This window comes from Littorina saxatilis, linkage group LG12 (assembly GCF_037325665.1).
Source record: "Littorina saxatilis isolate snail1 linkage group LG12, US_GU_Lsax_2.0, whole genome shotgun sequence".
Lineage (NCBI taxonomy): Eukaryota > Metazoa > Mollusca > Gastropoda > Littorinimorpha > Littorinidae > Littorina > Littorina saxatilis.
The window spans coordinates 20,804,051-20,824,975 of NC_090256.1; the positions used below are offsets into that span (position 1 = coordinate 20,804,051).

The 20,925-nt window shown below is 41.3% G+C and overlaps 1 protein-coding gene across 3 annotated transcripts in view; it reads right to left on the reverse strand.

The window, feature by feature from the left end:
* Positions 1–993: 993 nt before the first annotated feature.
* Positions 994–20,925, reverse strand: part of LOC138981490 (serine/threonine-protein kinase 10-like) — a 106,114-nt gene continuing 86,182 nt past the window's right edge. For all 3 annotated transcript variants that reach the window (XM_070354429.1, XM_070354428.1, XM_070354430.1), the window contains exons 17-21: positions 17,626–17,750; positions 16,162–16,350; positions 15,135–15,260; positions 12,819–12,932; positions 994–7,467 (exon numbers count right to left, since the gene is read on the reverse strand). In XM_070354429.1, the coding sequence (XP_070210530.1) occupies positions 7,297–7,467; positions 12,819–12,932; positions 15,135–15,260; positions 16,162–16,350; positions 17,626–17,750 (725 nt within the window). In that variant the 3' untranslated portion in view covers positions 994–7,296. The remainder of the gene's footprint in view (positions 7,468–12,818; positions 12,933–15,134; positions 15,261–16,161; positions 16,351–17,625; positions 17,751–20,925) is intronic.

Here is a 20,925-nt window from a genome sequence, read left to right on the forward strand (position 1 = left end):
CTTTACTGTACCTCTCTTCGTTTTAACTTTCTGAGCGTGTTTTTAATCCAAACATATGATATCTATATGTTTTTGGAATCAGGAACCGACAAGGAATAAGATGAAATAGTTTTTAAAACGATTTCGGAAATTTAATTTTGATCATAATTTTTATATTTTTAATTTTCAGAGCTTGTTTTTAATCCAAATATAACATATCATGTATATGTTTTTGGAATCAGAAAATGACGAAGAATAAGCTGAAATTGTTTTTGGATCGTTTATAATAATCCATGCATTCTACACTGCCCACCACATCCCACCCTGAATAACTGTACATATTTTAATGGTTGATGGTGTGTGTGTGTTAGTGACTTTAAGTCTCCGTGTGTGTGAATGAGTGTATGTGCGCCTTGAGTCGCCTGTTGGTGAGATATGTGCGCGTTATAAATATTCGTATTATTATTATTATTGTTTAATAAAAAAATAATTTTAATTACAAGTTTTCGATTTTTAATGACCAAACTCACTCATTAGTTTTTAAGCCACCAAGCTAAAATGCGATACCAAACCCCGGCCTTCGTCGAAGATTGCTTGGCCAAAATTTCAATCAATTTGATTGAAAAATGAGGGTGTGACAGTGCCGCCTCAACTTTTACAAAAAGCCGGATATGACGTCATCAAAGGTATTTATCGAAAAAAAGAAAAAAATAGTCCGGGGATATCATACCCAGGAACTCTCATGTCAAATTTCATAAAGATCGGTCCAGTAGTTTAGTCTGAATCGCTCTACACACACACACAGAGACAGACAGACAGACACACAGTGACATACACCACGACCCTCGTCTCGATTCCCCCCTCTATGTTAAAACATTTAGTCAAAACTTGACTAAATGTAAAAAGAGGGAAAAAATAGTAGCGTCAGTAATAGTTTGAAAAGTTCCCACGTATTCTGTACACACACGCATACTCTCTTGAAACACGCACATACAAAATTCAGCTGCACAAGCGTTTGATATCTCCTGGTGGAAGTTTATGTACTAGGCAATCTTGCCAACACATACTCACAATTAACCCTGCCACAGCAGAGAAAAAAAGAAGATTCAGGCAACCACAAAGAACAAGAACGAATGGAAGGAAAAGAAAACAGTGAGGTTGCTGTTACATGTACTTATAACACATCAACATCACACGCTAATGACACAGAAGAGAGGTGAGACCAAACAACTTGCAATATAGAAAAGAGAGTGTAGTGAATATCACTCATCAGTCAGAGAAACGAATGCTTGCCAATTATGGTGGCTTATTTCCTCTTGGAAATGAAAGCAACTCTTGATTCATTTAAATACGACCACTTACATCAATTTAAAAATGTGTGGGAGATTAATAGGTGACTCACCATCAGCCCACAAGGAAATCAAATCTCTTCCTTAAACCTTGTAGTGACCTTGAAAGAAGTGAAAGAAACAGATGTGAAGATTCCTATATATCAAACCACAACTTGCTCCTTGAGTCAGTGTTAGTTCTTGTCCTGCCAGTCCATAATACAAAATAAAAATTCCACCCTCTGATGTCGCATGGCTTGATAATTTTGACATTAAGGGGAGTATTACTGACTAAACCCTCAACCCCCCGCGGGTTAGGGGGAGTCCCATATTGGTTGGGACGAGAAAGAATTTACCCGATGCTCCCCAGCATGTCGTAAGAGGCGACTAACGGATTCTGTTTCTCCTTTTACCCTTGTTAAGTGTTTCTTGTATAGAATATAGTCAATTTTTGTAAAGATTTTAGTCAAGCAGTATGTAAGAAATGTTAAGTCCTTTGTACTGAAAACTTGCATTCTCCCAGTAAGGTAATATATTGTACTACGTTGCAAGCCCCTGGAGCAAATTTTTGATTAGTGCTTTTGTGAACAAGAAACAATTGACAAGTGGCTCTATCCCATCTCCCCCCTTCCCCCGTCGCGATATAACCTTCGTGGTTGAAAACGACGTTAAACACCAAATAAAGAAACTAAACCCTCAATCACAAATTTTAACCACAGGCTTACTAATCTTTAGAACACAGGTGCACATAATAAAAGTATGAACATTCTGCCGGGACATTATTTTTTCTATAGCAAAGGACACCATATTGGATGATCACTATGGTAGCTCGTACGTCTTTCTTGGTTCAGATCTGTACTTTTTTCTGGCATGAGCATGTAATGGCAAACTTACGAAACTGACAGAATCATGACTCCAGGCAATAGCACTATCATACACCCATTTCAGAATCGATGTAGCAAAGTCAGTCAAGCCACAGATTAAGAATTCTGGTTTTTGAGGAAACCTATACGTTACTTGGATCTTATTATTTGACAATCTAGCATGGCCAGGATCGCAAAAGAAGAAGAATTATTTTACTACTGCTACTGAGACAACCCAGAAAGACGGATATGACACACAAGGAATAACAGCGAAATCTGACATAATATAAAGATGGCGGATACTGTGAATGACACGCATAAGGGGAGGCTCTGATCCCCATGACACTGATAAAAACCAGGAGGTGTGGAACTATTTAAAGGAGAGGTATGGGGGGTGGGATAGTTGGGGGTGGGGTAAGGCAGTCGTAAATGTTAAATACTCAGATAACAAGAATGTTAAAGGAATGAACTGTCACGTCCTTTGCAATCATGCCGCCAAAACTTTTGACATTCTTACTTTTTAACTGCTCTTAATTGCAACTTTCTGCCTTGACTTGCGGGTAAGACATTGAACAAAAAGATATAACCATACTCGTAGGATGTGTACACAACACATGCGCACACTTAGTTTTGCTTTTAGAAATACGATCCTTTGATGGAATCGGATACCTCTAACTGACACCTCCTCAATGTTTAGCACAGAGACATGATGATTGTAAAACTGATTAAATAAACGGGTTGAATACAAACATACAGAAAACATTTCGTGTAATAATAAGCAATTTATTGGCAGTCACATCTGGGTTAAGTAAGGAGAAGCATTGACTACAAGAACTCTCAAAACCGTTCATCCATCCAAACACATGTTCTTCAACAATGAAAAACAACCACATGTGACACATACTCACTATTAAGTTATCAAAACATGTCCACTTTACTTTACATAGAAAATCGTTTTTATTCAAGAGGCAGAGAATCTTCTCATCATATCATGAAACGCAAGTTATGCTACAATATAGAACATCTTGTGACTATATATATATATATATCATATATATCATATATATATCAAATGGGGAATCTCTCCAGCTACGAAGCATTTCTGTTTCCATTACACACAGAATCGGCTTTGCAAAATATATCCGCATTCTCTTTTTTTTCCTTCAGAGTCAGATACTGACATCCTGAATATCTACAGCAGGCATAACTCAACCTAATTCAATACAGCTGATCACAAGAAAACAAGTAGAATGAACATTTGAAATCACACACAATTGGCAAGAAATCAACTGTAGAAAAAAACCTCGATACATTGCACTAGGTACGGGAATTTATGTACATTCCATTATTTACATATAGCGATAGAAAGCCAAGAAAACAGTTTATCGGGGAAAGTACTAACGCACACAAAGAATGTCAATCTGAGTAGGGATTATAAGCAGGAAAGAAACGAAGCATCAGAGGAAGACAATACATGTATCTCTTTCTAGTTCACATGCCCAAAACTAATTCAAATGTGTATATAAAAAACAAAAATACTTGTTTCAATTAATACCTGTCTCTACTTCACACACTAAAAACTAAATCAAATGTGTATAACAGAAAAATTGTGTCTGCTTCAACCTCTTTTGGTCGGCCAGATTTCTCTAATTGAAGCTTGTTCTTTTTCTAACATGACTAAAGTGACTTACAAGTAATTCTGTTCAAATTGCAAACAACATTATAGTAACTAACATTAAATAGGATAACCTACAAATATAGAACTGGCTATTAGGCTTGCATCTGCCCACATTATCAAATCAGTTTCAATGGACAGAACACAATCGGTTTCTTTGACTTTTCAAAATGTTGCAATTGTATACTTATCGGGAAACAGATGATCCGGAACCGGGACAAAAACTGTTTAAGTCCACAACACTTGACAACTTCAGATGTAAGATTTCTACATGCGCACGTGATTCGGTATTTTGAAGGAGTTTTCGATCATTTCATGTTTGCTCTTACTAAATGGCTCCTTGTGGCGTGTAATTTTTTCCAATAAAAAAATAAAACCCAAACCCTTCTACGAAGGTTCATATTAATTCAAACAATGACACACATATTTATCCAAGTGACACTAAATGTGAAGAGAATTTAGGGCATGTAAGAGAGTTAATGCTAGTTAGGTTTTAATAGTGGGAAGTAATGCATGAGATAAGTCTAGCAACTGTGCTATTTACAAACTGAATCAATGGCCTATTTAGCCAGTCTACTCCTACTAGCAATTCATAGAGAACAAATCAACAAGCTAAGCAAGAACTGAAGTCAATATTTAGCAACTATTTCCCAAAATGAAAATAAAAAAGACAAAAAAACAGCCGCTTAACTAAAAGCTAATGCTTGTCATCTTTTGTGATACTAAAAGAAACTCTGAAAACAGCTCACAAATAAATCATGTGGTTACATGTACACGTACTTCTTTAACTTCTTTGTGGCATTTGCCTGTGTGAAAAAACATTCCGAACTTTACTTACAACGTAAATCTTCAGAGCATGCATACACAAGTTTGATTCACATTATATTACGAAGGAAAAAGTACATCCACATTTTCAACACCTTACCCTTCATAGATGCACACAGGAAAACACCCTTGTTACAAGATGAGAGAAAACAAGAAGAGCAAACGCTCGATCGAGTCACTTTCGCAGTTCTGAATATTATATGAGGCATCAGATGGACAGGAAGAAATTGCTATTCACAACACAATACAGATGTAAATAATTTGATGTAAAGAATAATCCTATAAAGTTTGAATCAAATCCGATGAATAGTTTCAGAGATATATTTCAATTTTTTTCCTTCAAGACATACCTGTGACCTTGAAAAAGGTCAAAGGTCACCAAAGCAGACGTCAAAGTGTAGAGGTCACTGGGAGTCACGTTCACATAAAATTTGAGCCCGGTCACTTTTATAGTTTCCGAGAAAAGCCCAACGTTAAGTTGTGTGTTGCCGAACAGAAAAGGCTAGTTATCTCCCTTGTTTTTCTGATAACGTTCGTAAAAGGCTACAGATGTAAATACTTTGATGTAAAGAATAATCCTACAAAGTTTCAATCACATCCGATGAACTTTGTCAAAGATATAAAATGTCTAATTTTTCCTTTGACGCTGACCTGTGACCTTGAAAAAGGTCAAAGGTCAACGAAACCATCGTTAAAGTGTAGAGGTCATTGGAGGTCACGACTAACAAAATATGAGCCCGATCGCTTTGATAGTTTCCGAGAAAAGTCCAACGTTAAGGTGGTGTCTACGGACGGCCGGCCGGCCGGACGGCCGGCCGGACAGACTAACACTGACCGATTACATAGAGTCACTTTTTCTCAAGTGACTCAAAAAAATCATCCAAACTTCATCTCCAAATGACTGAAGATCAACAGAAGCATATGAATGCAATGTAGAGAAAAATCTAATTCCCTGGTCTTTTTCTCAAATGTTCCTCAGAACTCCATCCTCCATTCTGAGTAGTTTTTAACACGTTTTTACAATCTGGAGAAAGATGGGCAATATAGCTGGTATTATGCAAATTTCAACAATGCATTACATAATCTCTTGAGAAAAAAAGCGTGCATGCTTTTCTGTACCTCAATAATTAAAGGGGAATTTCACTCTAAGAGTGTCTAAGCATGTCTGATATAGAGAAAAGATCTTATTCAAGCTCAAAGGCGGCAATGTGAACCTTTCTCTCTATTTCACACATCCTCAATGTTCTAAACTCACGGGAAAGTGTCCAACAAAGTCCTCTGATTGCAAAGTTGGAAAACAAACATGTGCTAGCATGCATTTTCCTAAGAACACAAACAGAAACATAATTCATTTTTCTCACAAAGATGTAGCACTGATTTTTGTTTTAGCTATACATAACATCAGATTCTAGGGCAGTAGAGATCAAGCCTGCCTCTGCATCTAAATATGACATGTACCACAGCTTTGAATATAAATCAAGAATAAGTAGGCTGCAACGGTTAGATCTCCCTGTCATGGGGAAAATGTTGACAGGTCTAGAATGCTGAAACACGTCAAATATTGACAACTGTCAACCGATAAGAAAAGAAAAGGAAAAATATATCTACAAATCTGCTCAAGTGCTATGATGAAACAGTATGTTTTGCATTCTACCACTAGAACGGCAACAGTTCGATAAGTCCGAAGTCCTTTAGCTACACAATTCTGTCAAATAACTGTCTATTGGTCATGTTACGAAACTGTGATGCTTCATTTTACACCTTGTGAAAGCTTACATTTCTGACATCTGTCAATGAAAGAAATGTAAGTTTTACGCCCTCACGGCAAAGCCATTCCGGGCATGTGAGACGGGGAAACCCCGGCTTTGTATGAAACCCATCTGTCAGTTCTCAGACAGAGTATCTTATCTAGCAAAGACAGTGTACAATTTGTACCTCTTCGTGATGGATACACAGTTGCAGATATATCACTGCATTTGCCAAGCAATTTTGCTACTGGCACACCAAGTATGCCGCTTAATCGCATGTCCAAAAAACAACAAGTTACCCAGTGAAAGAGCTAGCATCAACTCTGTGCACAGGCCATTTTTCACACTGTGAGAATACAACAGCACAATGACAACCATTTATTATTTTGCGTCTTTGTTATGTAGATCATGAGAAAACGAAAACAAACATCTAGGCATCTTAACAACATCGAGCCAACGATAATCTGCACAATAGCTGCGAAGCGTCCAGATGAACTTCTGTCATGTGCAATTTCTCGACATTCATACAATTACGTTCACTTCCAATGGCCTCCGCAGCACAAGAGCTAGGTGTGCTGAAAGCCTAGACGTGAAAGAAGCTATGCGCCTGGAGCAGACTATTTTCTAGACATCTAGATCGTTCATTCACTAGTTGTCACAGCCAGAGAAATGCCAGGTGTCTGGACTAGACAGACTCCAGGCATCTGGCAAATACAGACTCAATTCAGACACACATAAAGTGTCCAGAACAGACCCAGGACTCGAAAAGTTCCTTTCCTGATGATGCCTACGCCACACACAATGACAATGTCTGTCTGCACACAAAAAGCCAGATATCTGTCCATCTATCTGCACTAGTGGAGCGAAAGTGTTTTTCTCTAGATGACGGTGGAGTGTCGAGAGGACATGGAGCCCACGCTGCTGCGGAGACTGGAAGAGCTGGAGCTGTAGAGATGCGACATGTTCGGCAGATCCCCCTCCCCCTGCTGGCTGGCGCCGTAGAACTTCTCTTGCTCCTCCTTCTGCCGGAAAAACTCCTCCTCCAGTTTCTGAAAGAAAGCAAGGGAAGGGATGCTGGTTAGGTTTAGGATGCATGATAGTTTACGTTTGCTGTGTGTGTGTGTGTGTGTGTGTGTGTGTGTGTGTGTGTGTGTGTGTGTGTGTGGGTGTGTGTGTGTGTGTGTGTGTGTTGTGTGTTTTGTCTATTGTACCTACAAAAACCAGGCATGGGCAGCATTTTGTCACGCACACAAAACTTTCACAGCAAAGGTGCAAAAGTGTCTGTTCCAAGAGAGTGAGAAGAAAATGTTGAGTGTTTGATCATCAAGAATCATGAACTAAGTCAAGCAGAGTGCTTATAACAAAATCCAAGAAACAAGGGGAAGTAAGTGCTTTAAAACTAGACAACACTAAGTGAGAGTTACGCTGAACCAATCTCCTGTGAGAGTTACGCTGAACCAATCTCCTGTGAGAGTTACGCTGAACCAATCTCCTGTGAGAGTTACGCTGAACCAATCTCATGTGAGAGTTACGCTGAACCAATCTCCTGTGAGAGTTACATTGAACCAATCTCCTGTGAGAGTTACGCTGAACCAATCTCTTGTGAGAGTAACATTGAACCAATCTCCTGTGAGAGTTACGCTGAACCAATCTCCTGTGAGAGATACGCTGAACCAATCTCCTGTGAGAGTTACGCTGAACCAATCTCCTGTGAGAGTTACGCTGAACCAATCTCCTGTGAGAGTTACGCTGAACCAATCTCATGTGAGAGTTACGCTGAACCAGTCTCCTGTGAGAGTTACGCTGAACCAATCTCATGTGAGAGTTACGTTGAACCAATCTCTTGTGAGAGTAACATTGAACCAATCTCCTGTGAGAGTTACGCTGAACCAATCTCCTGTGAGAGTTACATTGAACCAATCTCCTGTGAGAGTTACGCTGAACCAATCTCCTGTGAGAGTTACATTGAACCAATCTCCTGTGAGAGTTATGTTGAACCAATCTCCTGTGAGAGTTACGCTGAACCAATATCCTGTGAGAGTTACGCTGAACCAATCTCCTGTGAGAGTTACGCTGAACCAATCTCCTGTGAGAGTTACGTTGAACCAATCTCCTGTGAGAGTTACGTTGAACCAATCTCTTGTGAGAGTTATGCTGAACCAATCTCCTGTGAGAGTTATGCTGAACCAATATCCTGTGAGAGTTACGCTGAACCAATCTCCTGTGAGAGTTACGCTGAACCAATCTCCTGTGAGAGTTACGCTGAACCAATCTCCTGTGAGAGTTACGCTGAACCAATCTCCTGTGAGAGTTACGCTGAACCAATCTCATGTGAGAGTTACGCTGAACCAATCTCCTGTGAGAGTTACGCTGAACCAATCTCATGTGAGAGTTACGGTGCACCAATCTCCTGTGAGAGTTATGTTGAACAAATCTCCTGTGAGAGTTACGCTGAACCAATCTCCTGTGAGAGTTACGCTGAACCAATCTCCTGTGAGAGATACGCTGAACCAATCTCCTGTGAGAGTTACGTTGAACCAATCTCTTGTGAGAGTAACATTGAACCAATCTCCTGTGAGAGTTACGCTGAACCAATCTCCTGTGAGAGTTACGCTGAACCAATCTCCTGTGAGAGTTACGTTGAACCAATCTCCTGTGAGAGTTACGCTGAACCAATCTCCTGTGAGAGTTACGTTGAACCAATCTCTTGTGAGAGTAACGTTGAACCAATCTCCTGTGAGAGTTATGCTGAACCAATCTCCTGTGAGAGTTACGCTGAACCAATCTCCTGATACTAAAGAGAATAAGAATGAAAGAGAGGAAGAACGATTGAGAAGATGAAGTTGTTTGCTCATTTCAATGCTTCCTGTTCTATCAGGACACTGCCACGTCTCGGATAGGTTTTGCAAAAATCTCACACACTGTTGCCCATAGTCGGAATGCTTACTTCCCTTTGTTTCTTGGATAATGCTTTTTCATCAGTTTGCATGCACTTGAAACGGTTGCACTTGGAAAAGAATCAATAGAAACTACTCGTACCTACTTTCTGCCCGTTATGCAGCAACGAAGGAGGAAACTACTGGCACATACACATTTCCCATGCCTGGAAGCACGCATTAACGTGCATGCAGGTACAATGACATTCGCACACACACACACATCACACACACACACACACATCACACACAAACCAAATCACACAGGCACATGCTGCCTGGCCCTTTCTTGTTCTTCTCATTGTCAAAGTGTTCAGTGTCATATTCAGAAGAAATACCAATTGTAGGGATGGAAGATGGGGTGTGTGGGTTGGAAAGGAGAAAGGGGGGGGGGGGGGGGGGAGGGAGGGAGACAAAATAGTACTCTACTCTCATCCCCCTTCCTCAGGTGATCTTTGGGTGATATAGCTTGGTCTGAGGAAGAGATCAGGATACAGGCATAATTGCTAAAATTTTTGGGGGCAAGGGTAAAAGTTTCGGCAATGTTTACCTGTCCTTTCCCCCCACTGTAAACATTTATTTAAGACAGATCTGCTGAAATGATGGCAAATTTTCAGCATTGTTGGCAATTCTCACATGCTGCAGCCCCTGGATCAGTTTTTCGTTGTTGGGGGGAGGGGGTTGGTGGGGAGATGAGACTCAAAAAGTACAAATCTACAATGTAACAGAAGGACCAGTCAGCAGAATTCTTTTTGGTGCATGTGATCAGTGAAAAACTCACACAACACTGACTTACTTGTCGCTGAGTACTCACTACGAAGTGTTCGAACTGGTGCTTGTTAGCTGCAAAATCGATTCAGATGTGCACTGTTCAGCTGACATTTTCCCTCTGTCCAGGGCCATGAGCCATACTTTTGAATATTATTTACATAATAGACGATGTTTGGAAATAACTCTGTCAGGATTTGTAAGCTGTGTGGCAGAGTAAGAGCCCCTTTTACTGACCCAAGCTTTGCAACTAGCAACTGAGCAACTAGCTCCTCACTTATACCAGGCCGGCTTTAACCTGTCATCGCGACATAGTCAACCAAGTCTGATATGAATGTTATTATGCAGTACACGTTTACAATGATACCCTTTTCTTTCAAAACTATACTCATCAGAGTTCAAGGCTGCTGGCCTGCAGTGATCAATGACAAGGCGTTTTGACCGAGGTCATGTGGGTTTGGCTTGAGGTCATGTGAGTTTAGGTAAACACACGTTCTTAGCGATCACTGCCAGTGGACGGGAAGCAATTGCCGAATTGGCGGCAATTCGTGTCTCCGATGTGTATATTTTCGGAAGAAAAGGGTATCATATCAAGCACAAACTGCAGAACATACACATCAGAGTTGGTTGCTCGTCATGATGGCAGGTAAAAGCCGGCCTGTATCATTTAGCCAGTTGCTGGTTGCAAAGCTTGGGTCAGTAAAAGGGGCTCTTACTCCGCCACACCACTCAAAATCATGACAGAGTTATTTTCAGAAAATGTCTATTCTCAAGCCAAGATTTCCAATATCATATACATAATTCAGGAACTAAACTTTCCAATATCTTTTACATAATTCCCAAGCACTTTCCAATCTCATTCACATAATTCCCGGTGAAGGACTGCTAATAGACGATTTTCGAAAATAACTCTGTCAGGATTATCAGCGGTCTGGAGGTGTAGGTCCCCCTCAAAACTGAAGACAGATTTCGCAACATCTGGAACACTCGACACCGACGGGCTGTATCCTGCGATCGGCACGCACATCAAACTTTGATGTGTATGCCATGTAGCGCGCGCACAATATGAAACCCTTTCCTTTCAAAAACAGCATTCACGAGTTCATCAGAGTTCAGAATTTGTTGTGGAAAGGATCGCTGGTACGTATCACAACGTGTTTTGATCGAGGTCATGTGGGTTTGGTTTGAGGTTGGTGGTATTGGGAAAAAACATGTGCTCAGTGAACACTTCTAGTGATCAGCAAGCCATCCGTGGTGATTCGTAGCACACGCCGCATAGCATACACATCGGAGTTGGTTTATTGTGATGATCGCGGGAAAAGCCCGTGATCGCGGGATAAAGCCCGTCAGAGGCAAGGAGAGTGTTCAGGATGTTGTGAAATCTGTCCGCAGGTTTGAGTAGAACCTACTCCTCCAGACCGCCAAAAATCCTAACAGTTATTTCTGAAAACGTCTATATATATAACAATTCCATGTTATTCAGAAAATTGTTTGGGAAAATGTCACACCATTGTTGTTTTTTTAAGTTGATAAATACAGATCAAAGCCTTATCATCAACCAGAAAACTTTTCCACAAAAGAAGTAAAATTGTGCAATGTGGCAATGTCAAAGAATGGCCAATGCGGCTTTGAAATTGCAGGAAATCTACTGTAGGCAAAATAAATCATATGCCTGTAAGTGTTTCATCATGAAAAGATTTACAGTATTCCTTGACCCAAGGTAAATACAAATGTATCTTTCATCTGGCCTTCCATTCCCTAAGTACATGGACGTACAAACGTTTGACTGTAAAATACTTGACCCACGCTAACTATCTTCCATCTGTCCAAGTATCTTTCATCTTTCATCATCTGTCCAAGTATCTTTCATCTGTGCAAGTATCTGTCATCTGTGCAAGTATCTGTCATCTGTGCAAGGATTTCTCATCTGTCCAAGTATCTGTCATCTGTGCAAGTATCTGTCATCTGTGCAAGGATTTTTCATCTGTCCAAGTATCTTTCATCTGTCCAAGTATCTGTCATCTGTGCAAGGATTTTTCATCTGTCCAAGTATCTGTCATCTGTGCAATGATTTTTCATCTGTGAAAGTATCTGTCATCTGTGCAAGTATCTGTCATCTGTGCAAGGATTTTTCATCTGTCCAAGTATCTTTCATCTGTGCAAGTATCTGTCATCTGTGCAAGTATCTGCCCATCTGTGCAAGTATCTTTCATCTGTGCAAGTATCTTTCATCTGTCCAAGTATCTTTCATCTGTGCAAGTATCTGTCATTTGTCCATCTGTGCAAGTATCTTTCATCTGTGCAAGTATCTTTCATTTGTCCAAGTATCTTTCATCTGTCCAAGTATCATTTATCTGTGCAAGTATCTTTCATCTGTCCAAGTATCATTCATCTGTGCAAGTATCTGTCATCTGTGCAAGTATCTTTCATCTGTGCAAGTATCTTTCATCTGTGCAAGTATCTTTCATCTGTCCAAGTATCTTTCATCTGTGCAAGTATCTTTCATCTGTCCAAGTATCATTTATCTGTGCAAGTATCTTTCATCTGTCCAAGTATCATTCATCTGTGCAAGTATCTTTCATCTGTCCAAGTATCTTTCATCTGTGCAAGTATCTGTCATCTGTGCAAGTATCTTTCATCTGTCCAAGTATCTTTCATCTGTGCAAGTATCTTTTATCTGTGCATTAAGTACCCACCTGTTTCCTGGGCACCAGCATGGCCTTCCACTCTCTGAGCTCGTGGGAGTACTGCTCATCCAGCTCTTTGATCTTCATCGTCTCCTGCTCCATCAGTAGCTTGCGCTTCTCCGCCTGGCAACACCACAAACATACCGTTTAATCAAAGTTGTTGGACACTTTTGAAAACATTTGTCATTTCCCCCCCCCCCCTTTTTTTTTCTCATCACTTTATTATTTCCATTTTCATTTTCATAACTTTATATCACATCGATGGAAAAATTCAGGTCACTTCCTCCCAGTAGAAATCTAGCAGCCACAAGATTGGCGCTACCCAGGTGTGTGCGTGATTAGGTGTAGTCAGCCACCTGCACTTATGGCAGAATGACCAAGGTCTTTTACGCGCCACAGTGGTGACTTGTGGTTAGGACATGGATACCATCTCTGAGTCTGCACATAAAGTTGACCTGTGTCCATTCCTGCTATAAGGATTGGAAGCTGTGACCCTAGGATCACAATGCCAACTGAGCTATCGGGCCCCGGCATATCATTCATCTATACTAAACATGTTACATTATTTACATTTATCCTATTTAGAAAGTAGTGTAGATTTGCCACCGTAGTAAATGGGTTGCAGTGCAACAAACGTTATACAAATGTACAGTCCAATTCCTATCTATATATAACTAGATGAATACCCGCTTCGCCGGGTGGAAGAAGTAGAGCCGAATACCCGGGTGTACGCCGGCTTTGCCGGCGCACCGCACGAAGGAAGGGAGATAAACGCGCAAAACACTGGAGAAGATAAGGAAGAGTAATACCCGGCTTCGCCGGGATGAAAGCGTTGTGGACAGTGACATTCTAAAAATAGTAACGTGCAGTGACCTTCTAAAAATAGTATAACGGGAATATGGATTGACGCCACACGAAGGAAGGGAGATAAACGCGCAAAACACTGGAGAAGATAAGAAGATCTACAGAAAAACCAAAATCGGTTCAGCGCTGCGCGCTGAGAGCACGTTTTGAAAATTCTCATCGACCAGGTTGTGTCCGGGGTCTACCTGAATAAGCCCACCAAATTTGAAGCAGATCCATCGAGAACTTTGGCCGTGCATCGCGAACGAACGAACACACACACACACACACACACACAGACAGACACAAGTCGTATATACATATATATAGATATAGATGACCACCCAAAAGTGGTTGTAATAAACGGGTTGTTGCTATGGAAAGATGAATCATATAAAACAAAATGTGTCAGGGATCCTTTGGGGTGGTCATGGTGGGCAGGTAGTTGTCACCAAGTCATAGTTGTCAGGGCAGGTTTCGATTGTTATTATCACAACTTTTGATTAACCACTTGACTGTCTTAGTATTGACATCTCCAAAAATCAATAATCTGACAAGGGAAACAACTGTAGTAAATTACCCTTTGACTTGCAGCAGGCTGATTGCTTCCCCTGGAGACTATTTTTCTTAGATTTTGGCTTGAATGTTTTGATTTTTCATCTGATTTTTTTTCGATCAAACTTTTTGCCGGAAGTCAAAGGGGTTTAATAACAAATCTAAGCAAGCCTTTTTGTTTTACCAAAAAAGAAGACTTTGAATTGCAAAAACATTCATCGACTTTTAACATTCTGAAATCTGTGCAAATCTACTGCCGGTATTATTTTATGACAACCACCACTGCCTAATTTCTAAGGTACTGTTAATACAGATTCGATCTAACTCCTCTGCAACTGTCAGAGATAAAATGTTGAGATTTGCAGTCTGAATTTATCTCCTCTTTACTCCTAGACAAACTCAAATTTAAAAAAATCTTCATGGACATACACTCACAGCTTGCTCAAATAAAGATGAAGTAACTTAACTAAGTGTCATCACTCGCTTGCACCCTCTTATGGCAAGCTAGAGCTCTAAAGGCCGTCCCTACCAGACGATTTTTGGAAATAACTCCGTCGGGTTTGAATTGGTTGTGGAAAAGTGACCTTTTCTTGCAAAATCTGATACAAATATTGGAGGGGCTAATCACTAGCGAGGGGTGTGAAGGTAACACGTGCGGAATTCATCTATCGAGCCCGAAGTTGACTTCGCAAAGACTTCAATAAGTCTTTTTACCGAAAAATCAGTGCCAAAGCTTCGTGAAGTCCTCTTCACGAAGTGGACTCTACCCAATTAATTTCAGGTTAAAGCTTAGCAGAAGCGCTCATTCTTATTCTTCTTTGTTCATGGGCTGAAACTCCCACGTACATTTTTACCCCGCTATTTAGGCAGCCATATGCCGCTTTCAGGGGGTGAGATACGTTCATTGCTGTAACCCTGAGAACTGACCTGTAACTGCTCGAGTTCTCTGAGAGCGGTCTCGTTCTTGAAGACGAGCTCCTCCCACTGTTTCTTGTGCTTGGCCTCCTGGCGCTGCTGCTCTGTCTTCATCCTCTTCTTCTCGTTCTCCTCGAACTGAAAGCACACAAACACAAGAGTCATTACTTACTTAGTCCGTAACGTTATGTTTTGTATAGTCCGTCACGTTATGTTTTGTATAGTCCGTCACGTTATGTTTTGTATAGTCCGTCACGTTATGTTTTGTATAGTCCGTCACGTTATGTTTTGTATAGTCCGTCACGTTATGTTTTGTATAGTCCGTAACGTTATGTTTTGTATAGTCCGTCACGTTATGTTTTGTATAGTCCGTAACATTATGTTTTGCATAGTCCGTCACGTTATGTTTTGTAATGATCAAATGTTCCCATCACCTACCATTCTTGTTCTTTGATTCTGAATTTTAGAATGTTACAAGTTTACCGGTTTTTGGATTTCTTTTCATTACTTATTTCATCCCACTGGAGGTTAAGAGAGCAGTTTTTGTGACGCGATGAACGTATGTCCTACACACAGCAACAGTATATGGGCAGACAGAGAGACGGAGAGATTGATGCATTCACATACACACATCATGCACGCACACATACACGCCAGACATCCCCTATACAAAATGACATGTTTGATTTAACTTCAAGTCTCCCCCTTCCTCCGCCCAAAATATACTCACCCGTCCCCCTGCAAGCACACATGACTGAATACCCTCTGTTTGATTTTATTTAATGTCATGCCAGTCACAAACACACACATTCACACATGATTGCATGAACAAACACATGCACATACTCACACACACGTGCAATCACAGACAGACAGACAGACAGACAGACAGACAGACAGACAGAGAGATAGACAGACAGACAGTGAGACAAAAACACACCCTTCCACCCACCCACCAACCCACCCACACCCACTTCCCCCCACCCATACAAACAACCACCCACCACCACATCCTCCACCCAAAACAACCTCCCCTCACCTGTTTGATTTTGACTTTATCGTCATCAGGCGTGCCGATGGTGGAGAGCCGCAGACTCTGCTTGAACATCTGGGCCCTGGTCTTGGCCTCGGCCTTGAGAATCTTGGGCAGACGTCGCTTCTCCAGGTTGTGTCGCGTCTGCATCTCCTCCTCCTTCTTGGTGTTGTAGTGCTTCATCTGGTCCATCTCCTGCACACAGCACACAACGCACCGGGTCAGCATTGATCACACATCATAAGGCTGGTGTATGACTACAGTCGAACTTTGTCGATAACGACCACCCATTTAAGGGACTTTTTAATGTGGTCATTATAGACAGTTGGTCGCTATGAAAAAGTATATTATACATGTATTGCAAAGAAATCATCGGGGATCCTTTGGGCAGATATGACTCAAACTGCTCTGGCAACAGTCAATCATGACTCGATCAACCTTTCTTAGACATCTTTTGACAGAAGGCCCTGATCGTGCAAGCTATAAGGCAGACAGATGTATCTTGTGCATGGTTCTCTACTATGATATGTATTTAACACGCTCCTTTGCATATTAGTATATTAGCCCCCCACAGACACACAACATTTTGAAAAGGAAAAGCCTCACTCGGAATGCGACCCAACACTGCACCTTCAGCTTCTGTGGCTTTAAACCGGACAGGGTCACCATTATATTACCACTGTTAACAAGACAGGGTCACCATTATATTACCACTGTTAACAAGACAGGGTCACCATTTACCAGTGTGAATAAGATGACAGGGTTAGCATTCACCACTGTTGAGGAGTCAGCATTTACCACTATTCCAAGACACGATCAGTATTTACAACTGCTAACAAATGACATTACATTGTTTCAATTTATCAAAACTCTAGCAGCATCTTTCTGCATAGGCTAAATGACTTTGCTGTGGTGTAGGAAAACTTAATTTTGATGTGCGCTTGAATTTCACGCCTTTCTCTCCACTGTGCAACAAAGAAGGGACACCGTGATTCGAGCGTAATGCCTCAGACAAGGATTGATTTTGAACCAATGACTTCTTCCACTTTTAAAACTAGTCTGATGACTTAATTTCTTTTGCAGACAGACAAGAGCGATAAAGAGACAGAGAGGAGAAAACAGGCAGATGGATACGGACAGGCTACTAAGCAGACAGTAAATATACAAGAGCGATAAAGACAGAGTCTCAGAGACAGAAAAAAACCACCCAAAAAACAGACATAGGGATACAGACAGGAAACTAAGCAGACAGACAGGCAGAGTCAGTCAGGCAGACTGACAAACCGAAAGACAGAATAAAAAGCTTCTTCTTTTCTTCTGTATTCATGGGCTGAAACTCCAAATTACACTCGTGGTTTTTTTGCACAAGCGGATTCTTACGTGTATGGCCGTTTTTACCCCGCCATTTAGGCAGCCATAGGCCGATTTCGGATTACATGTAGTAGTATAAGAAGCAATTCATGTTCTGACCTTCTGATGCCTGGTGAGCATCTGGTGTCGCTTGAGGAAGAACATGTCCTTGAGTTGACCTTTAGCCAGCTGGTGTTTCTCGTGGAGCTGCTCCTTCTCCATCTCCCACACGGCCGCCTCACGCGCTGCAACAATAGATGGCATAGTTGGTTTAAAGTTTGTTTATCAACCATATCATTTTCGTTTGCAAGACTGTCTTACGAGTTGCAACGTTCACATTTGCCATGCATTTACAGGTGCATCACTGTCTCATGCACTGAAATATAACAGGGCAAAGTCAGTTTGAATGTTATACCTTGACAACTGCATTTAGGTGTGCATGTCTTTTTCATGCACTGAAATACAACAGGTCAAAGTCAGTTTGAATTTTATAGGTTGACCATAGCATTTACGTTGGCATGACTGCATCATGCGCTGATATGAAACAGAGCAAAATTAGTGTGAATGATTGTAATCTATCTATGCATTTAAATGTGTTCACATCTATCTCTCATCCCGCAAAGATACAGGTTCATGTCACTTTGATTTTTGAATGTCTGTGTTCAGAGAAGCTCTAACGGATCTGCTAACATAAGCTTATATGGTTTAGAACATGTATTGGCGTTGTTGCTGTTGAGCAAACCGTGTTTAAATTCACTCTCATCTAATTGGGAACAGAACATTTTCAATCACAGGCATACTCTTTAAAGGAGGTACCGATCTAATTGCTATCTTTGAATGTGTGTTACAATACCATAACAGGATTAAAGAATTGTTAAATCTATAGTCAGTTTATCACAGCTATCTCTCCTTTCTGCAATGTACAAAGTGCCAAGTGCTGCTGCAAATGTCTTCTTTTGAAAGTGCTAATATATATACCTTTATTAATCGAGATGGAGAATGGCCAGACCTTCAGTCCACTCTTCGTCAGTTTCCTCTCCTTTCCTCCTCCTCAATCCCCCCCCCCTCCCCCACCTTGCTTCATTTTAATCCTTACCTATGTGATGCATAACACTAATGTGATAACATTTACATCTTTATGGCTGTGTGTAGCACGTAACATTAGAAGTCTATTGGGTCAAAGACAGAAAACAGACCATGAGGCATTGGTGTTTGCTGAAGTCATACAATACATATATCACCGCGTCTGGCTAAAGAGTTCTCAAGAAGCTAAGACTGTGAAGTCTACTGTTTCATGAACAGAGGGTTTGCTGAGTTTACACATTTCACAAAGACTAGTCGCAGGGTTGTTGCTAGGATTTATTTTATCTGGCGAATTTGATGAGATAGCATACAAAAGTTTTGTCCATTTTCTAACGTCAAAGGCAGCCCTTGATGTCCCGTGACTTTCCCCCACCATGAAAAAAGTATGTGCCAAAATGATGGCAGAGTTTTGGACAATTTGAAAGAGGTTTTGGCATTTTGCTAACTTGCCCACGCCAAGCATCATCCCTACTGGTCAAGCGAGGCCTCAAGTTTTCCCTTTAAGCCTCTCAGACAATCAGAGACACTACTTGGTGTTACAGTATTACTGTTCCCTTGTGTTGGTGAGCAACTTTGTCATCGGTCAAACGAGTCCTCAAGTTCTCTCTTTAACTCCCTCAGGCAATCAAGAAATTAAGTGTTATTTTTTTCCATTTATGATAAAGGAGCGACTTTTGTGCTTAGAGTTTTTTTTCAAACTTATTCTGAAACTAGATGATTACCCGCTTCGCCGGGTACCGGCTTCGCCGGGAAGAAGTAGAGCCGAATACCAGGCTGGAAGGAAAGGAGATAAACGCGCAAAACACTGGAGACCTTCTAAAAATAGTAACGTGCAGTGACCTTCTAAAAATAGTAACGTAGTAACGGGAATATGGATTGACGCCACACGGAGGAAGGGAGATAATCGCGGCTGAAAACACTGGAGAAGATAAGGAAGAGTTACTGGTAGTGGATCCCGACCACAAAAAAAAAAAACAAAAAAAAAAATCGGTTCAGCGCGCACAGCGCTGTGCGCTGAGAGCACGTGTTGAAATATCTCATCGATGAGGTTGTGTCCGGGGTGTAACTGAATACGGTGTCCAAATTTGAAAAAGATCCACCGAGAACTTTGGCCGTGCATCACGAACAGACAGACAGACAGACAGACAGACAGACAGACAGACAGACAGACACTACCGTACTTTCCGGGTCATAAGGCGCGACTTTTTTCCTCGAGTTCGACCCCTGCGTCTTGTATAACGAAGCGCCTAATCCGTGTATGAAATACGAAAAAAATCAAAGAGACCGCCTGAGTACCAGTCAAACAACTTGTGATAATGCATGTTTCAGCTACTAGGTACTGCCCTGGCCAAGTTTCCTCGAGCTCTCAAGCCACCCAGCTGTCACAATGGACCTGCCTTTGATCTCGCGGCACACACAGAGCACACATATTTCCACTCTGTTAAACTCGGTCACTGACCCCGGTGCAGGAAGTGTTTTCTCTCTCAGATATGACAGGGGAACCACCTCTCATGGCAAAAACTGGGTCATTGACCCCTGGGAAGAAGGTCGTGTCTATAAACAAGGCCACCCAGCTATCACAATGGACCTGCCTTTGATCTCCCGGCACACACAGAGCACACATATTTCCACTCTGTTAAACTCGGTCACTGACCGGTCACTGACCCCGGTGCAGGAAGTGTTTCCTCTCTCAGATATGACAGGGGAACCACCTCTCATGGCAAAAACTGGGTCATTGACCCCGGGGAAGAAGGTCCTGTCTGTAAACAAGACCACCCAGCTGTCACAATGGACCTGCCTTTGATCTCCCCGCACACAGAGCACAAATATTTCCACTGTATTTTTCCTTTGATGTGCCGCTTATTTTCATTCTTCGACCGTTTGTTGCCGGTATACTTTTTCAATTTTGGTGCGCCCTATCGGCCCCCTGCGCCCAATGGGTGACTGGATTACAATTTTTGTTAAAAAGAAGGGGGTGCGCTTTATGTGCTGTAGCGCCTTGTCACCCGGAAAGTACGGTAGTCGTATATATATATAGAAGTTTAACCTCAGACTGTACTAGTAAACTAGCTTTTGCATCTGCAGACAGTCACAATCTGCCACTGCCTCAAATCGCACATTGATATTGCACGTGGCCACATACGCTGCACATTGCTCTGGCTTACGAAGATCAAAGAACAAAGGGAGGGATTTTATTTAGGTAAAAGAAACAAACTCAATTTGCATGAAACAGATTATGTACTTTTGAGCTTGTTTTCCAAAATAACATAACACATCTTTTTATTTCTGGATTCAGGAAGTACAAAGGATATAATAAAATTAGGCTTGTGCCTGTAA